The sequence below is a fragment of the Symsagittifera roscoffensis genome, chromosome 4 (genome assembly GCF_963678635.1).
Source record: "Symsagittifera roscoffensis chromosome 4, txSymRosc1.1, whole genome shotgun sequence".
NCBI classification, from domain to species: domain Eukaryota; kingdom Metazoa; phylum Xenacoelomorpha; order Acoela; family Convolutidae; genus Symsagittifera; species Symsagittifera roscoffensis.
In genome coordinates this window covers 78146850-78163162 of record NC_087065.1, presented here as the reverse complement: position 1 = coordinate 78163162, position 16313 = coordinate 78146850, and the positions used below count along the sequence as shown (strand labels likewise).

Here is a 16313-nt window from a genome sequence, read left to right as displayed (position 1 = left end):
CTAATTTTTTACATTTATTTAACTTGACTGTCTATCATTTTTATATTGCGTTATGCTCTTGTTTATCTGCAAGACCTTGTTTGTCAAGGCAACTTTGCTGCGTTGGGAACGCTAGTTAATGGTAAACTGTGTTTTCGCATTCATTTGCTGGATAATCAGTCCGAAGTTTTGCCAACCTTACGATTTACTTATCTATTTGACTGTTCCGTTTAGCAAGGTTATTGCAACCGGATACTAGTTTTTTTCCTGTGTAAAATTTTCTCAAAATTAGCAAGCAATAAGGTGATTTGCTTCATTTTGAATACAAATCAGTTGTCTGATTACCCATTTGGCAAGGCGATGATCATGATGGAGACGACCTTGGCCTGTGGTTCGTGTCCGGAAGTGACCTGTAGTTTTTGCGAATAGGAAATTTTCCTTGCCATAAAATTTGACGTGTCTGTTGTTATGACGCTTTGGTATCCGCAGTGTGTACTTTTTTGGGAGATTCGGCAATTTTCACCAATATAGAGTATTAGGTACAAAACTAACTGCGATCCAAGATTTTGTATAGTTTTTTTAAAAATTTTTTGTTCGTTTTTAAGATTATTTCGGCCTAAATGCTTTCGACGTATGTTATATCGACGATATCAACTCATTTTCAACGATTTGAAGGGAGCGATTAGATTTTTGTCAGCATGTATACTCTAGGGGCGAGTAACACATTTGCGACTTAGTTAATTCTGCCTCAATGCTAATTTAACGTTGGCAATGATTTCCTCGATTTACACTTCATTAGTGACAAAAGTATGAAAAGCTCAACTTTTTTCAAAAAAAAATCCGACTGGCGATATTGCCTTGAGATGATATGATAATTTTACATCAAAACTGACCGAAGAAAAACCAACTGTAAAATCAACCTCAAAAAATAGTAAATAGTCATTAGAGCGAACATTTCGCAAGGTATTTCTGATTTTTTGAAGTATTTCGATATGCCATATTAAATGAAGCTTTCAGTCTAAAACTACACATGTATGAAAGTAGAAGCACTCTTTTTACGCATTAATAATTTTCGAATTAATTTAATGGCTCGTCTCCTCTCGACCATCTCTTCTTCACATAACTTTTCTAGTGTAACGAGTGGTTTTAAAACTTTTTTTAAATCTAAGATGATTATTTTTGTTTGTGTTACCTTAAATTGTCAGCAAGACCATTTTTAACAATCGGGTATCTTGTGAACAAACGTTTTGCTAGTTACTTTCGCGATAAGCAAGGGTATTGCAATCGGGTACTAGACTTTTTCCCCGTAAATAACTTTGTTCACAGAATGGTCAAAATGAAATGGTAAATTTAGACTCAGTTCACAATCAATTCATATTCCTTTGGGTCTCCGTTACACTTTACGCCGGGGACTGCAAAGGTCTTGGGTTCGAATCTGATAGGACCTGTTTTTTTTTTCAACGGAAAATTATCCTTTTAAAAAATTGTCGGCTTATGTTTTGTTGGCAAACTTGCCACATCGTAAAATTGTTTCTTTTTGTTTTACGCAAGTTAAATTGTATTTGCTTTTGGTGTTTTTTTGCTGCTATTTGTAATTTTACTAACCTTGACTTGTTTTCTTTTTTTTTCTTTCTTTAAAAACTCTTCCCTTCTGCCCAAATGATTTCGGCTTATTTTTTAACGGCTTAGTGACCTATTTCTCAGCAATTTCAAAGAAAACATACTTTTATTGCTCTTCTCTGGATTGCACCAAATATGCTAAAAATTTTATTAGAATTTATAGTTTTTCATGACAACAATTTTTTTTCCGTGTTTTTTTCCTTTTTGTTCCGCTTGATAGGTTTCGGTTTATATAATATCGCATTAAAGACCTCATATTGAATCGTTTGATGAGAAAATAAATTTTTGTGTTTTGAGGTAGAGTGTGACTTAATAATTCATTATGATAGATCTAGTTTTTTCGACACTTGTTTTGTATCGCTTCGCCTCTAAGTAAAATTGTGCAGAATGGAAAAGAACGGTTTTAGTAGTTTAAATGTACTACCGAGCACATCTAGGATTGTCGCGTAGAGGGGCCAGTTTTCGAATAGTCTACCAAATAACTATCACTTCAACTATTTCAGCGCTGCAGTAGTTGTTTTTCCACGAAAAGTGCCTAAAATGCCGATTTAGGTTAATTTTAGAACGTTTTGACCAAAACTGTTCCATTTCTTGGCGCTCTACCTCACGAAGCTCAACAGAATTAGAACTCCGAAATTTCTTTTCACATGTTCGCTCTTAAACCCACCCATTATACGATATCTCATCTCTTGATGTTTATTGAGTCAATTTATCATCTTCCTCGCAGTTAAACCAAGTTGTTGTTGTTGTTGTTGGGGATTCACAGCACTGCTGTTGGGAGTCTTGGTCCCGGCGTCTTCTCTAAAACAATGTCCACTTGTTTCTGCACGTGATACAATCACAGAATAATTGCCACGTGCACGTTGTCATTTCTGAAAATCTCTCGTTTACAAATTTCCACATCGTGTTTAAAATTCTCGTCTTGAGGCCGATTCGTTTATCAAAATGAATATATGGTTCTAATCGATTTACAATCCTACTGGTTCTGAAAACAAATTCGTTTCTCGCTTTTTCCGTTCTCACTTTTCGCATCTCAAAAATTTCTATATTTCTAGCCCGTGTGGTTCGCCTGTTTAACACTATTTCATTTCGTTCATTAGAATCAAGACTGGCAAGAAGTAAGATGTTATTTAGCTGGATGAACATGGGCAGGGGTAAAATGTTTAGCAAGCGTAGTTCGTTGATGTACACTCCCGTTTTATTTCCAGTGATCCACCGGATTGCTTTCTTTTGAAATCGCTCCAACTGCAATTGATCCCCCCTCGATATATGTGTACATGAGAGTCCGTATAATAACACTGGGAGTATTAGTGACTTATACAGGCCTAACTTTACAAACGTATTTATCTTTGCTGATAGGTTTCTTCTCAGGAGGTACAGTACTTGGTTTGCCTTCTTTAATCTTGTTTCAATGTGTACCTTCCAACTTAAATCGCCCGACACAAAAATTCCCAGATCTTTCACAACCATCGATGTTCCAAGCACTACACCAAAAAGCATAGAGTTGGCGTCTCCGCCCCTAAAACTTACTTTTGCACATTTATCTAGTGCTAATTCCATTTTGTTTTCAGTTACCCACTGCTGAATTTTGTCCAGATCTTCTTGAATTTCAATTGATGTTTTTTTGATGGAAAGTAGTTTAAGATCATCCGCAAAAATATATGGTTCAGAGAATTTGAGTACTTCAGGTAGGTCGTTAATAAAAATGCAAAAGAGCAGTGGTCCTAAAAGTGATCCTTGGGGAACACCACTAGTGACTTCTAAAACTTTTGAGCTGATATTGTCTACTCGTACAAACTGTTTCCTGTTTTTCAAATAGTCATAGAGTACCTCTAACATGCAGCCTCCTATTCCTATAAGTGCAACTTTCTTGAGTAGATCAAAATGCGGAACTTTATCAAAGGCTTTTGCAAAGTCAGTGTAGACTGCTACAATTTCTGCGTTTGAGTCATTGTCAAGCGCTTCATATATTTCTTTCAGGAAGGAGAGCATGTTTGTCAAAACTGATCTACCTTTAGTAAAACCGTGTTGATGTTTCGTCAAATACCAGGCAAAGTAAGGGTACAGGTCTTTGTATATACATTTTTCAAGGACTTTGCTGTCAATATTTAATAGCGATACTGGTCGATAGTTGTTCACCAATTTTCGGTCACCTTTTTTGTGAACAGGAGTAACTGCAGCTGTTTTCCATGAATCAGGTATTTTTCGTAGGCGTTTTACGTTTCTCAAAATTTTGTTCATCGGTTTGCATATATTGCGGTTCGTTTTCTGAAAAAAGCTAGGTGGCAACCCATTTGGGCCGCGTGACTTTGTTACGTCCAGAGTTGATAAAATCTCACTTACTGTCTTTTTCGATATATCAAAATTCGTTAACAAGGGATTTCCAAATTGAATATCTCTAATACTAAAACTTTCTTTAGGATTAAAAACTGAATGAAAGAAGTCGTTTAGCATGTTGACTTGTTCGTTTGGATTTGTGCTTTCAACTTCATCTTTTATGAGTAACTTAGGAAGACTTGTATGTTTATTCAAGTTCTTTAGGTGTTTAAAAATTACATTAGTGTTCCGTGTTCTAAACAATTCCTCTTGGTAGTTTTTCCTGTCCACTTCCGATGATTCAGTTACTAAATTTTCAAACAGTTTAACTTGTTGTCTTCTGTAGTTGGTCGGTTTGAGTATACATGATTGCCGTTTTGTTTGTAACTTTTTGATCAAATTTGAAGTGCTACTTGTTATCCAAGGTGGAAGTGATTGCCTATGTCTTGTTCTGAGAGGCACAAAACTCTTAATGATTTCATCCAAATATTGGGTGTACTCCTCATGCATTTTGTTAATGTTTGTGTGGCATACTGGTTCAAATGGGTTCTCGTTTATAAAATTGTTTATTCCTTCAAAATCGGCATTTCCAAAACTTCTAAAATTTTCCAAGTATGGTTTCGGCTCTGATACCGTGCATTCAATAGACAACATTATGGCATTGTGATCTGAGCAGTCATAAATCTTGGAAACGTTAAAATCTTGTTCGGCACTTGTATAGCAATTCCGATAGAAGGCTACGTCTAGTATGTTCTTCACACATGTTGGGAAATCTATCGCCTGCCTAAAGAGTCCATTTTCAAAAATTTGCAGTATTTGGTTTTCTTCCTCATCAGTACTGGTGAGGGTGTTCCAGTTTGTTTCTGGGAAATTTAAATCCCCACATAAGAGAAACGGTTTGTTTTTAGGAATGGCTTTGATCAGTTGTTCAAATTCATGCACTTTGTATCTGTAATTACTGTTTTTTGGCGGATTGTAGAATGAGCCAATTATCATTTCAGTTTGATGAAGTTTTATACTACATAGCACACATGAATCAGGAATGTCATGTTTGGTGGATAAGTCCTCGGTAATTAGACTATTCTTGACAGCTATTAGGCTGCCTCCGTGACAGTTTTTACCACTCACAATAGCTCTATCAGATCTATAGATGTTATATTCACTTAGAAAAAGCTCTGATGATTGAATATTCTCGTTAAGCCAAGTTTCGCTTAAGCATATGACATTAAAATTTCCAACTGCAATTGCATTTGCTAGCTTAGTTCTTCTCTCTATGTTGATTAGGCTTCTAGTATTTAGTTGCAGAATGTTGAGGAATCCTAGTCAATGCTGGGGTTCCTGAACTTCAGTGTCAATAGTTACTTTCACACCATCATTGAACAATTCTAGATTCCTTATTTTCAGCTTTTCGCGAGGAACGCCTTCATCTAGTAGTTGTCTTCGTTTCTTAAGGATTTCGTTCTCTTTAATTGCACTCTCTTTGGTCAATGCTGGTAGCAGGTAGACCTCTTTTTCGACCAATTGTTCTCGCTTTTCTCGGCTTTTTGCTAGTACTAGTCGTGCTTCATGTTCGCTAGGTACAGTTACCAGCAGTGTTCTTGGCTTCATTCGATTACGATCAAATTTTCCCAGTCGTTTTAGTTCTATTATTTTCGGCTTCACTCCAATTATGTCTAGTATTTCGTTTACTTCGTCATTTGTTGGGACAAGGTTTTCTCCTTTTGTTTTCTCAGGGTCCTCTTTGACCCCTTGTATCCTAAAACTTTGATTTATGTTGTGATCAGAGTTAGATCTGGCAGCATGTTGAGTGGTTTGAGCTTGATTTATCCGGGTGGTGGTTTCAGCAGCTACAACGGCACTATAAGTTTTTTCCACTTTATCGCATGTCGTTTTCATTGCATTTCCAATTTTTTGATCTACTAAATCGGTAAGTCTTCTTTCCATGCTTTTAAGGCTTTCAGTTACATCAATGTTTGAGAGCTTCTCGTCTATGTTGGCCAGGGTTTTGCATCTTATAAAGTTGTCTCGTTCATTATTTTGCACACAAGTATTACAAAGCAACATGACATTCGGCCCTAGTTCTTTTATTCCATTTATGGCCACTAGAGACAACCCAACACAAGTTGGTTCCAAATGCATTTGAGCGTTGCATGCGACACAAGTGTATGTTTTCTCGTTGCTGGCAAAGCCTCTTTTACATGTTTTGCAGTTTTTGCCCATTTTTGCTTATACTATGGATAGAAAAACAGTTAAGCCTGGTGGTTCCCGAAAAGGGGAGGCCTGTGGCTCACTCAGGGGAAAAGAAGAAATAGACAAACCTGGTGGTTCCCGAAAAGGGGAGGCCTGCGGTTCACTATTTCTACTTACGTTAATAGGGGCACTGACAGTTCTTGAAACGACACTCGTAATATACCAGATGTCCTTCTGTATTGCAGATGTTCGAATGTTTATCGTATAAGATTTTATTCTTGAGAATACTTTTAATGCCCTTCAGACCTTCTTCACTGAGGTGCACTTCGTCAGTTTTCAAATGATATGAGCTGTGGATTTTTTCACTCACTCCTCTAAACTTCCAAGTTCCTTTTATCTTTCTTAGGAATTCGTTTATTTTTGCAGATCGAGCTCGGTTCTCACTACGATGAGGGATTCCGATGACGAAAACTTTTTTGGCTCGTTCACACAGCTCCTCGGCTAGCTTCGACAGTTCTTCAGCAATGTCGCCTGCAGGTATACTGGAGGGGTCTTTTCCGTTGAAGGCGTCGTTTCCGCCGATGAGCAGAGCGATGATGTTGAATTTGTCTTTCTCGGGTAAGAAGTTTTGGACCGCACCAATTCGGGCCCCAGGTAGGGACAAGATATTGAAATTTGGAAAATCAAGATGGCGTGCTTGAGAATCCGCAATCAGGAGATTTTTTGAAGATGATGTCTTGAGCAAGTGATATCTTCTGTCGGACAATTTCATCGCGGGGCAACCATTGCTACCCCGGTAAACATTTCAACTATCTGAAACTATTTAATAAGTTTATCACAACAATTAGGCTATTAAGTAAAGATATTTGACCTCCCTATTTAATTTGGCTTGAAGTCTCTTAGCAATGCGTTACAAATTCTTGACTCCGATTGGCTGAAAATTCCTGAGTACAACTAAGTTACCATCATCTCCCCTGCAGATCTTGGGCGTAGAGAAGTTAATTTGATCCGTTTTCTTCAGTTCGGAGAATTTGATTAAAATAGAAACTGATCGTTTGAACAATTGCGGTAAGAGTTCAGATTAGTGTGATAAAAAAAAGGATATTCTTAGTATTAGAACAAATTCAGGAATCATCGACGAAGTTTTCATTCGGTGAGACGTTAAACGTTTTAACAGTTCTTTTAGATGGGAACGTAGCAAAAAGTAGACGAGTCATGAAGTAGACACGGCATTTAGTAGACAACTACTGTATTAACCAATCAGAATTGAGAGCAAGAAGCAAACCTAGGAAATAAATAATAATTATTTATTTATTTCCTGAGTTTGCTTTTGTTCTCAATTCTGATTGGTTCATATAGTATTTGTCTACTTTTTGACCGATATGAAATAAGGTTGTCCATTTTTCTCCAACTCCCTCTAGATGCTATTTGGGGAAACTTTTAAAAAGGTGCTAGATATAAAAGACGACATGACCATTTGGCGATAAATGAGAGTTAAAGCATGTATAGTGAACTGATCGAATTCAAGCGAGTTATATTTCTCAGAAGTACAATTGGCGAATTAGTGTGTGGCGTCGTCTTAAATTCATCCCCAAAAACACTTGTCGTCTTAACAGCTGGCAAGTTATTTACTGTACTCCATTTAAAATGTCTTAGGTTTTAGGCTCTTTTCTAAACTGGCATCCTAGAATGGTCTATATGGTTACATGTCAGTATTTAGACAGCCGCGTATTCATACTGGTCAGTATTTAGACAAATACTGTTTCAACCAATCAGAATCGAGACAAAGAAGAAATTAATAAATAATTATTATTAATTTTGGATTATTTATGTTTTTTTCTCGATTCTGATTGGTTCATACAGTATTTGTCTAAATACTGACCAGTATGAATACGCGGCTGTCTAAATACTGGCTGCACTCCGGTCTATATCAGTTAGAATCTTTATGCTTTTTGAAGTCGTGATGAAAACTAGTCTTGTCTTTGTGCGTATAGAGAAGTTGAAGGTTGCGGCAAAGCTGAGTTTTTTAGGTTAAATGAATTTATGGACTAATTGGAGCCTAAGTGATTCTTAGTTATGAGGAGGAATGAAAGCAACAAGCGCATCCATGGCCTACCAGAGTGCAGGATGGAGAAGTGTCACTTTGGGGTCATGGGGTCACAAGAGGTCATTGGGATGAGTGTGCTGAGCATCACAAACATGGCGTCTTTCGATACTATGAACACTCCCACTGAAAACGGTCAGCTTCTTCACTTATTATTCCCGCACATCGGAGGTTAAGTTTTGACAAAGAATTACAAAATGTTATTCCACCTGAAACATTACTTACGAAATGGCTCACAACTATACTGTAAATAGCGCAACTTCCATACTCATAGAGAAGTTAAGGGAAACAGTTAAAATCGACCATAACAACAAGGCGAGAAAGAGACATAGACTATGCAATTTGGTCTTAGAAAGGTCATTTTTTTAGTAATTCCTGTGACCTTTTGTATGCGAAGAGTGATTGAAACATGTTCATTTGAAAAAAAAAAATTATTAAAAACAGACAGAATGTCTTCAGTGACTTCAATGATTAAAAAACTTCAATGTCCTCGGTCCATACGTTTTCTAACCTAAATAAACAATATTTCTGATCAAATCGAGTACTCGCAAATAAATTTGTTTGCCGATGACACTGATATAACATAAAACATAGGGAAAAATTCCACTCAAGTTTCAGCGAAGACTTAAATACGTTATGTAATTGTATCACTGCTAATAAGCTGTCAAGAAATAGCCATAAAAGAAAAAGTATCATTTTTGGTACTTACAAAAACACAACTAGCATCACCAATTTCGGAAATAATTATTCAGATCAAATTTCTTCGTATACCTACTTTGGTTTCGTTATTGATTGAAATTTAAATTTCAAAGAGCATGTCCATGTTCAGAAAAAGTTAGCCAAAAGCGCTTGGACTCTGTATACACTGGGAAAATTTTAAACAAGGAAGCAACCATTTGAAATTTAGAACACCTATGCAAGGCCTGTATTCGAATATGGGGCACTTTATATAGGCACTGCACACAAAACTGTTATTGAAGACTTGGAGAAATACCACCGCTGTCTATGGAGACCATGCTTGAATCTAAGAAAATTTGACCGTATGTGTATGTATGAGACACAATGCGAGCGGAATATACTAGCAACGATAGAGGTTCACCTAAAACAGCTGATAAGCGTTTTAGAAGAAATAATCGAGGTGACTCAATTGATGACTTGAAGTCAGATATAACCAAAACTGAAAAAGAAAAGTCACTTAGTAGAGAAAACAGAATAAGGGTTATCAAATCAAAAGTTACAAAAGTAGAAGAACTGTTGAGTTGCCTGAAACACAGTAAGATTGTTGTTGATTGCCATTATTAAGCTTCAGAAAAAATAATTCAAAATCTGGTTGATAAAAATGAGAAACTCTCCTAAAAATCAAACATTCCCAAATTGGTTGTTTTTTTTAGCAAGTTAATCAAATCGATACTACATTTAAATCCGTGTGATACATATCTTGCTGTTTAAGCGTTTTTTTACAATGGTTAAGTGCATAATGTATCTGTGCATCCTTAAACTATTTCGTATATTGCAATGCTAAAATTTTTGTTTGATTTTCCAGTTTATGAATGCTAAGCCAATTGGAAGTCCCGAATGTAAAGCTGTAGTTAAGATGCCAGCATGGGAGGAAAGGGGAGGGGCAGTTTTTCATCCATTTATACAAAATGTAACGGGGGTATTTCGTTTCAGCGTGTTTTTAACCAAATTTTAAATTAGCATCCTAATAGTGATGTGCTGTCGTGGGCTGTGAAATATGAACACTGACAATTTTTGTGATTTTTCGAAAGTATGACTCCGAGTACGACTGCTAAGCAATGTCTTCAAGTATGATTGCTAAGCACAGCCTGCTAGCTTCCGAGATATGTCGTTATTCCTAATTTTTTTTAAATTTCACGAGAGTTATCTTCAAAAAACTTTCAACTCTGTAATATGGTGCTATTGTAGAATTTTTAGGGCCTGCAATTTTTGCCTCCAAATGGGGTTGCTCTGGTCCTCTCAGTTTTCGTGATAACGTTTTTTGATTTTTTTAAAAAAAAATTTCAAAATTTAAGTTTAATTAACTTCACGACATGTGAAACTTTCAACCCTATATTTGGGTGCTGTCAGTCTCAGGTGTTGCAAATCTAGCCTGCAAATGTGACTGCTCAAAACTTTGTAGTTTTCGTGACATGCCGTTATCAATTTCACTTAAAAAAATCTATGGTGGGTTGCTGTCACGGTACTCACAAGAGGTTTATATCTGGCCTCCAAATGACTGCTCAGCGCCTTTTAAGTTTCGAGATGTGGCGTTCTTATGATTTTGAAAAATTTCAAAAGCGTATGTTAAAAAATATTGCAATTGTTCACCCTTTTAGTGGGTAAGGTCAGTTTACTGCCATCAGTTGTATTTATGGCCTCCGTACGTATAATAGCGTAAATTCTCCTAGATATCGAGATACGAAGTTGTTTTTTGATAATTCTATTTGTTTCAAAATTTGAATTTTTTTACTCTAGGACGGAAAGATGTTAAGTTACTCGCAGGGGTTGCAGATTTCGTCTCCCAATTTGGCTGCTCAGATACTTTCCTTTTTTTCTAAATTTGACGTGTTTTTTCATCAATACTTATCAAAAAAAGATCTTTCTCAGTTTGCTCACGATTGTTCAATTCATTAAATTCGTCGAGATATGACAGTTTTTTAATAATTTTTTTTTTCAAAAATTTCAATAAACAAGTTTTTTTGAAATTCTGAAGTTTTTTTTAGTAATTAAGCTGGATTGAACGATTGATGGCGAAAAGTCGAGTGGAAGAGGGTGGTTGAGCATGTACATGTTCAGAAAAAGTTAGCCAAAAGCGCTTGGACTCTGTATACACTGGGAAAATTTTAAACAAGGAAGCAACCATTTGAAATTTAGAACACCTATGCAAGGCCTGTATTCGAATATGGGGCACTTTATATAGGCACTGCACACAAAACTGTTATTGAAGACTTGGAGAAATACCACCGCTGTCTATGGAGACCATGCTTGAATCTAAGAAAATTTGACCGTATGTGTATGTATGAGACACAATGCGAGCGGAATATACTAGCAACGATAGAGGTTCACCTAAAACAGCTGATAAGCGTTTTAGAAGAAATAATCGAGGTGACTCAATTGATGACTTGAAGTCAGATATAACCAAAACTGAAAAAGAAAAGTCACTTAGTAGAGAAAACAGAATAAGGGTTCTCAAATCAAAAGTTACAAAAGTAGAAGAACTGTTGAGTTGCCTGAAACACAGTAAGATTGTTGTTGATTGCCATTATTAAGCTTCAGAAAAAATAATTCAAAATCTGGTTGATAAAAATGAGAAACTCTCCTAAAAATCTCTCGGTTACTATCTTGTTCGATAATATATTCTTTGAAAACCTTTTGTGGTTGATACTTTATAATTCGTATTTTCTAAGTACTTAGTTGAAGTAGTCTAAATGCTGGTAGTGAAATTTTCATTTTTTTTGTGGTTTTCACCGATTTTTTTTCCTTTTCAATTTAGTCGATATTATCATTGGTAATACATTGCCTCGTGTAATACAATGATTTTTTTAAAATTGTTTTTTGTCTGTCAACAATTTTTAAACGAATCTCTTTTTTTCTAAAAATATGGTTTTGATTAGTGAAGAATTTTGATCTCTTTATGGGGATTAGAATCAGGTCACAAGACCTGATAATCTTCTACTATTTGTTTCAGATAATGTAAACGAGTAAATACTATTGTTTGTTTTACTCGAATCAAATAGGAATTTACTATCACTAATTTGCCTTGCAGGTCTCTACGACAGACGTCTGGGGTCTCTGGAGCTGGACATCAACTGCCAGACTTGTGGCCAAGGCTATGTGCAGTGCAGTGGACACATGGGACACATTGAGATGCCAGTGCCAGTCTATAACCCGTGCTACTTCACAGTAAGCACAAACTCTCTCCCCTTTTAAACCTTTCAAAACAATATTCGGGCACTTTCCTCCGCAGTTTTTTTTTTCATTTTCATAGTTTTGCATGACAGTATGGCTCAAAGTATGGTAATGTCCTGATTTTTCCTCATAAGGTATGAGGAAAGTTGAGACTTGTTCAGGAATTCAACCACCTTACCGCTAAAAGGTAAACTCGCTTGTTCTTGTTGACTTAATACGTAATAGGGGGAACAAGCGCAAATAAAACGCGTACTAATTACCTGTTGCGTATTAAACAGTCCGTAAAAACGGTACTATTTTTTTTTCTAATGGCAGATTCGGTGCCAATGTCACCAATTGTGAGCGAAGTAGACTGCATTTTTTGAACTTAAGCTTCAAAATGGTGCCTAGAATGGATCGAATGGATGGGCCCAGAGGCCATCCTAGGCCCTTCCTTTATTGATGACAAAAAAGTATTAATGAAGAAAACTCAAGCGCATAAAATTTACTAAAACGAATCAATATGAGAGCAATCAAGAGAGGGAAACAGCGGATTTAATTCAAAGGGCGGAACCAAATAAAAGCGGCCAAAAACAATTTTTGTGCTGTTAATTGTGCATTTATTAAAAAATATATCCTTCATTTTAAGCTATAGGAGAGCGAATAGCGGATGCTGGTTTAGACGTGTCTCTCAAGAGGTTGATCCCCCCTGGCTACCCAAATGGTCCTTCCTTTTACGTGCCATTTTACGACATCCTTTTTCGGTCAACCTCTCCGTGTTCCCCCCATCTAATCAATAATTTTTGGTCAAAAGTTCACTAAAACGGCGTTTTTGGCTTGTTTTTCTTTCAAAAAGTTCGCCTTTATAGTGCTTAAAGAGACCGGAGTTTCAAATTGTTCGACCTAAATTGAAGTTGGAAGCAATATAATAACCTTTTAGCCGGAAATTGTGACATCAATGCAAAAGTTTTGGGCCGCAAATTGTGAAGGATGTGCTTTTTTAGGATTTGACAAAGGTGCTCAAAGCGATCTGTAGATGCTGCAATCTGCTCAACATCCCAGTAGCAAAGTGCAACTTGTTCATATGCCGCATGAAGTTGGCTTTGGCAGGACAACTGGAAGCACTTGATGAGTTGAATCAGCGCTTGAATTCGTTTCACGAGAAAACACAACTGGCAGACTTCATATTGCATTTCAAAAATAATCTCAAGGTTGAGAAACTAAACGATTTGACAGCAGCTATAATTGAGACCAGGAACAATATTCGCAATAACTTCTGGGCCGAGAGTTTCTGCAAGTCGGTGAAGCAGTGTTGCCATTGTTCAAACTATCTGCCAGTTTACAGAGCCGAAAATCATGTTTCAATTCACTGTACAGCCAGAAAGGGGTATCAAATGCCAAAAGATAAGTTAGGGGCTTCCACTGACGAACCATTGAACCCTAGCATTGCGTTCCAAATTGTGAAAGCAGCCTGGAAAATTAACCAAGAGGTTCAAAGAACGGATAATGTTTTTTTGATAGCAAATTAAACTCATAGAGAAAGTGTGGAATAGAAAATATCCAAGAAATGCAAATATACAAAGTCTTATCTAATTTAACCAAACTCTCTGAAATTGACAGAAAAATAAACCAATTTTCACACGTTTGATTTTCCTCAAGTTTTGGTAAAAAAATTCAAAATAGCAAATTATTCGAAAAATTAGTTTTTTTTTAAATATATTTATCTACTCTATCCGCTCTTGAAGGTGCTAACATTTGTGTTCGGAAGTCCGGACAGCCTTGTGAGACCTTGGGCAGATATGTTTTTCATTGAGAATCTGCCAGTTTTTCCTCCAAAACACAGACCATATCAAGTGACGAACGGGATGAAAAGCGAACATGTGCAGACTACCACGTATGTTCAGGTGAGTTCAAAATCAAGTCTATAGTTAATAAGGTCTCAAAACTGATAAATTCTTCGAAAGCTGTTTTGGTGTTCAAGTTGTTTGCCATGATTGTTTGAACACTTGTGCACTTTCTAAAGATGAAGTCCTGTCTGTGCTCTCAAACAGATGTCTTCTGGTTTTAGACTTAGATGTTGTTTCAATCGGCTCAGATGCTATACGATCATTGCTATAAGCGTGTTTTTAACATCAGTTGCAAAATAATTAGACCAATTGCCACCATACAACACTCTAATAGTTTCCTTTATCCAATTAACAATATGTTTTTCTATTAAAAAGATAGACAAATTTTTGGCAAAAGTAAATGTTCTTCCTGGCTGTTTTTTTTCGAATTTTATTGTAGTCTACTTTTATTTAGGTGCTAAAAGCGCGTCGGACAATTCTACTGTTTGTTAAGTTGATAAAAGCTGAAGAAAACGATATTGAGAATGCAAAATGTCTGAAGGATGACGAGAAAAAGTTGCTGCAATATTGTAAAGGTACCGTTAATTTTCATCTTCAATCTTCGCCATGCAAAAATGCGTGAAAAATGTCTGTAAATAGGAAACAAGTATCAGGTGTCGTCGTAATGGTTATAATGATGCATTTTAATGATGTGATGCTATTGGAATTCAAAAAACTTGTTGTCGGAAAAATGATTTTAAATTTTTTACGATCGAAATCATTTCCTGCCGAATTAATTCGAAGCTTTCTAAATTTCTCTGTCTGCTATTGGTAATGTTGATCAATTATTTTATCGGTTATGCTTCTCATTAATGGCAAATCAAATTCAGAGTTAAAGAAGAATCTGATAGGCTAAATACCTGAGTTTGATTGGTTGAAATTGATGACGTACGTCGCTAATGTATAGTCCGAACTACTCGCCCATTTTAGAAACGATTCGCTGTTATTTTGAGCGGAATAAGTAAAGAGACCCGATGCCACCCTGGCTTTATTACAGGTCAAGGCATGGACGACAAGTTCCGGTTCGCGTGGCTAGATCTGCAGCGTGGTGTGAACAACTTGGCCGACGGAACCAGAGCCATGAAGTATGAGAGAGTGAAGGGCGTGAAGGAGATGATTGAAAAGAAGCAGGGCGTGTTCCGCATGAACATGATGGGCAAACGTGTAAGTTGAGTCGCTTCTTTTTTGTAATTACACAAGGTAAGTGAAGTGCTATATTGCGCTGATACATTTTGCCCCAGACTCATACTTGGCTGATGGTCCACCGAACTTGAGTTATGTTCAGTAGCGTCCTTACACGATACAATGGTAAGCGCGCATCTGCATTGTTTTGTTTTTGACGGCTCATAGTTCATGCTGACTGCATGTTCTTCATGCGAAGTGGAATTTCTCGAATATCAATTTTTCCTTCAAACAAATTGATAGCATTTTTGATTGGTTTGATCCAGGGAAAATTGTGATACATACTCAATTGCTCATGTGACTCATGGTTTATTTTTTATTTGACATGACATAAAATATTTTTCGACTCCGTATTTCCACTAGCGTCAGCTTAGTGTATTATTAAGAACTTTCTTTTTTCTAACCCATTTCGCAAATATAGTTGTCCCAAAGGTCAAACAACATAACAATAATAAAAACTCGATTTCAAAAATTTTCTAACTCATATCTTACAATTTTTTGATACATTGTGGTTTTAGGATTTGCGATTTGTTACATGCAAAGTTAGTGTGGATGCCTTCAGTTTGTTATAATCCGAGTTATTACTTGCAAAATTGTGTCTATTTGTAGTTGGTGCCATTTATGCTGAATTACATTGGCAATTTACTATTCCGGCCATTTGAAAAATGGGGAGGAACTTTGTATTCAAGTGTTTTCGTTTTTTTTCCACGCAAAATCAGGTTTCACAAATAATTATTTGAATGGATAAAGTGATATACCATATTAAAGCTCGTCCAATCTTAATTCCAACGACATCAAAATTTTCAAACATTTTTCCAGTGTCGAGAAAACCGGTTTGAAAGTTCTGATTTTTGGCCTAGTTTCGGACTTATATTGTGTGAGCATGTAGGCTTACAATAACTTAATTGAGCGTTTTTTAAGCCGTGAAAATTTAATTGAGCTCAACTAAAGTAGTTTTTGGAATATTTTAGCGCCATTTTGTAAACAAAGGTTAAAAATTCCAAAAACTTCAGCTAAATTTCGAAACATTTTTAAAAGTTTTCTTTTTAAATTTTTTCTATAATTTTTTTCGTTGTTCTAGTCCATTTTTTCAGAAATGGTTTTTCGAATGGCCTTCTTATTATAACTGTCAATTATGCCTAAGTTAT

The 16313-nt window shown here is 36.2% G+C and overlaps 1 protein-coding gene across 1 annotated transcript in view; it reads left to right on the top strand.

The window, feature by feature from the left end:
* Positions 1 to 8138: 8138 nt before the first annotated feature.
* LOC134843898 (DNA-directed RNA polymerase I subunit RPA1-like) overlaps positions 8139 to 16313 on the top strand; it is an 81229-nt gene continuing 73054 nt past the window's right edge. Inside the window, exons 1-6 of the mRNA XM_063860236.1 lie at positions 8139 to 8344; positions 11976 to 12112; positions 13102 to 13587; positions 13843 to 14001; positions 14399 to 14519; positions 14981 to 15147. Coding sequence (XP_063716306.1) covers positions 8182 to 8344; positions 11976 to 12112; positions 13102 to 13587; positions 13843 to 14001; positions 14399 to 14519; positions 14981 to 15147 — 1233 coding nt within the window. The 5' untranslated portion in view covers positions 8139 to 8181. The remainder of the gene's footprint in view (positions 8345 to 11975; positions 12113 to 13101; positions 13588 to 13842; positions 14002 to 14398; positions 14520 to 14980; positions 15148 to 16313) is intronic.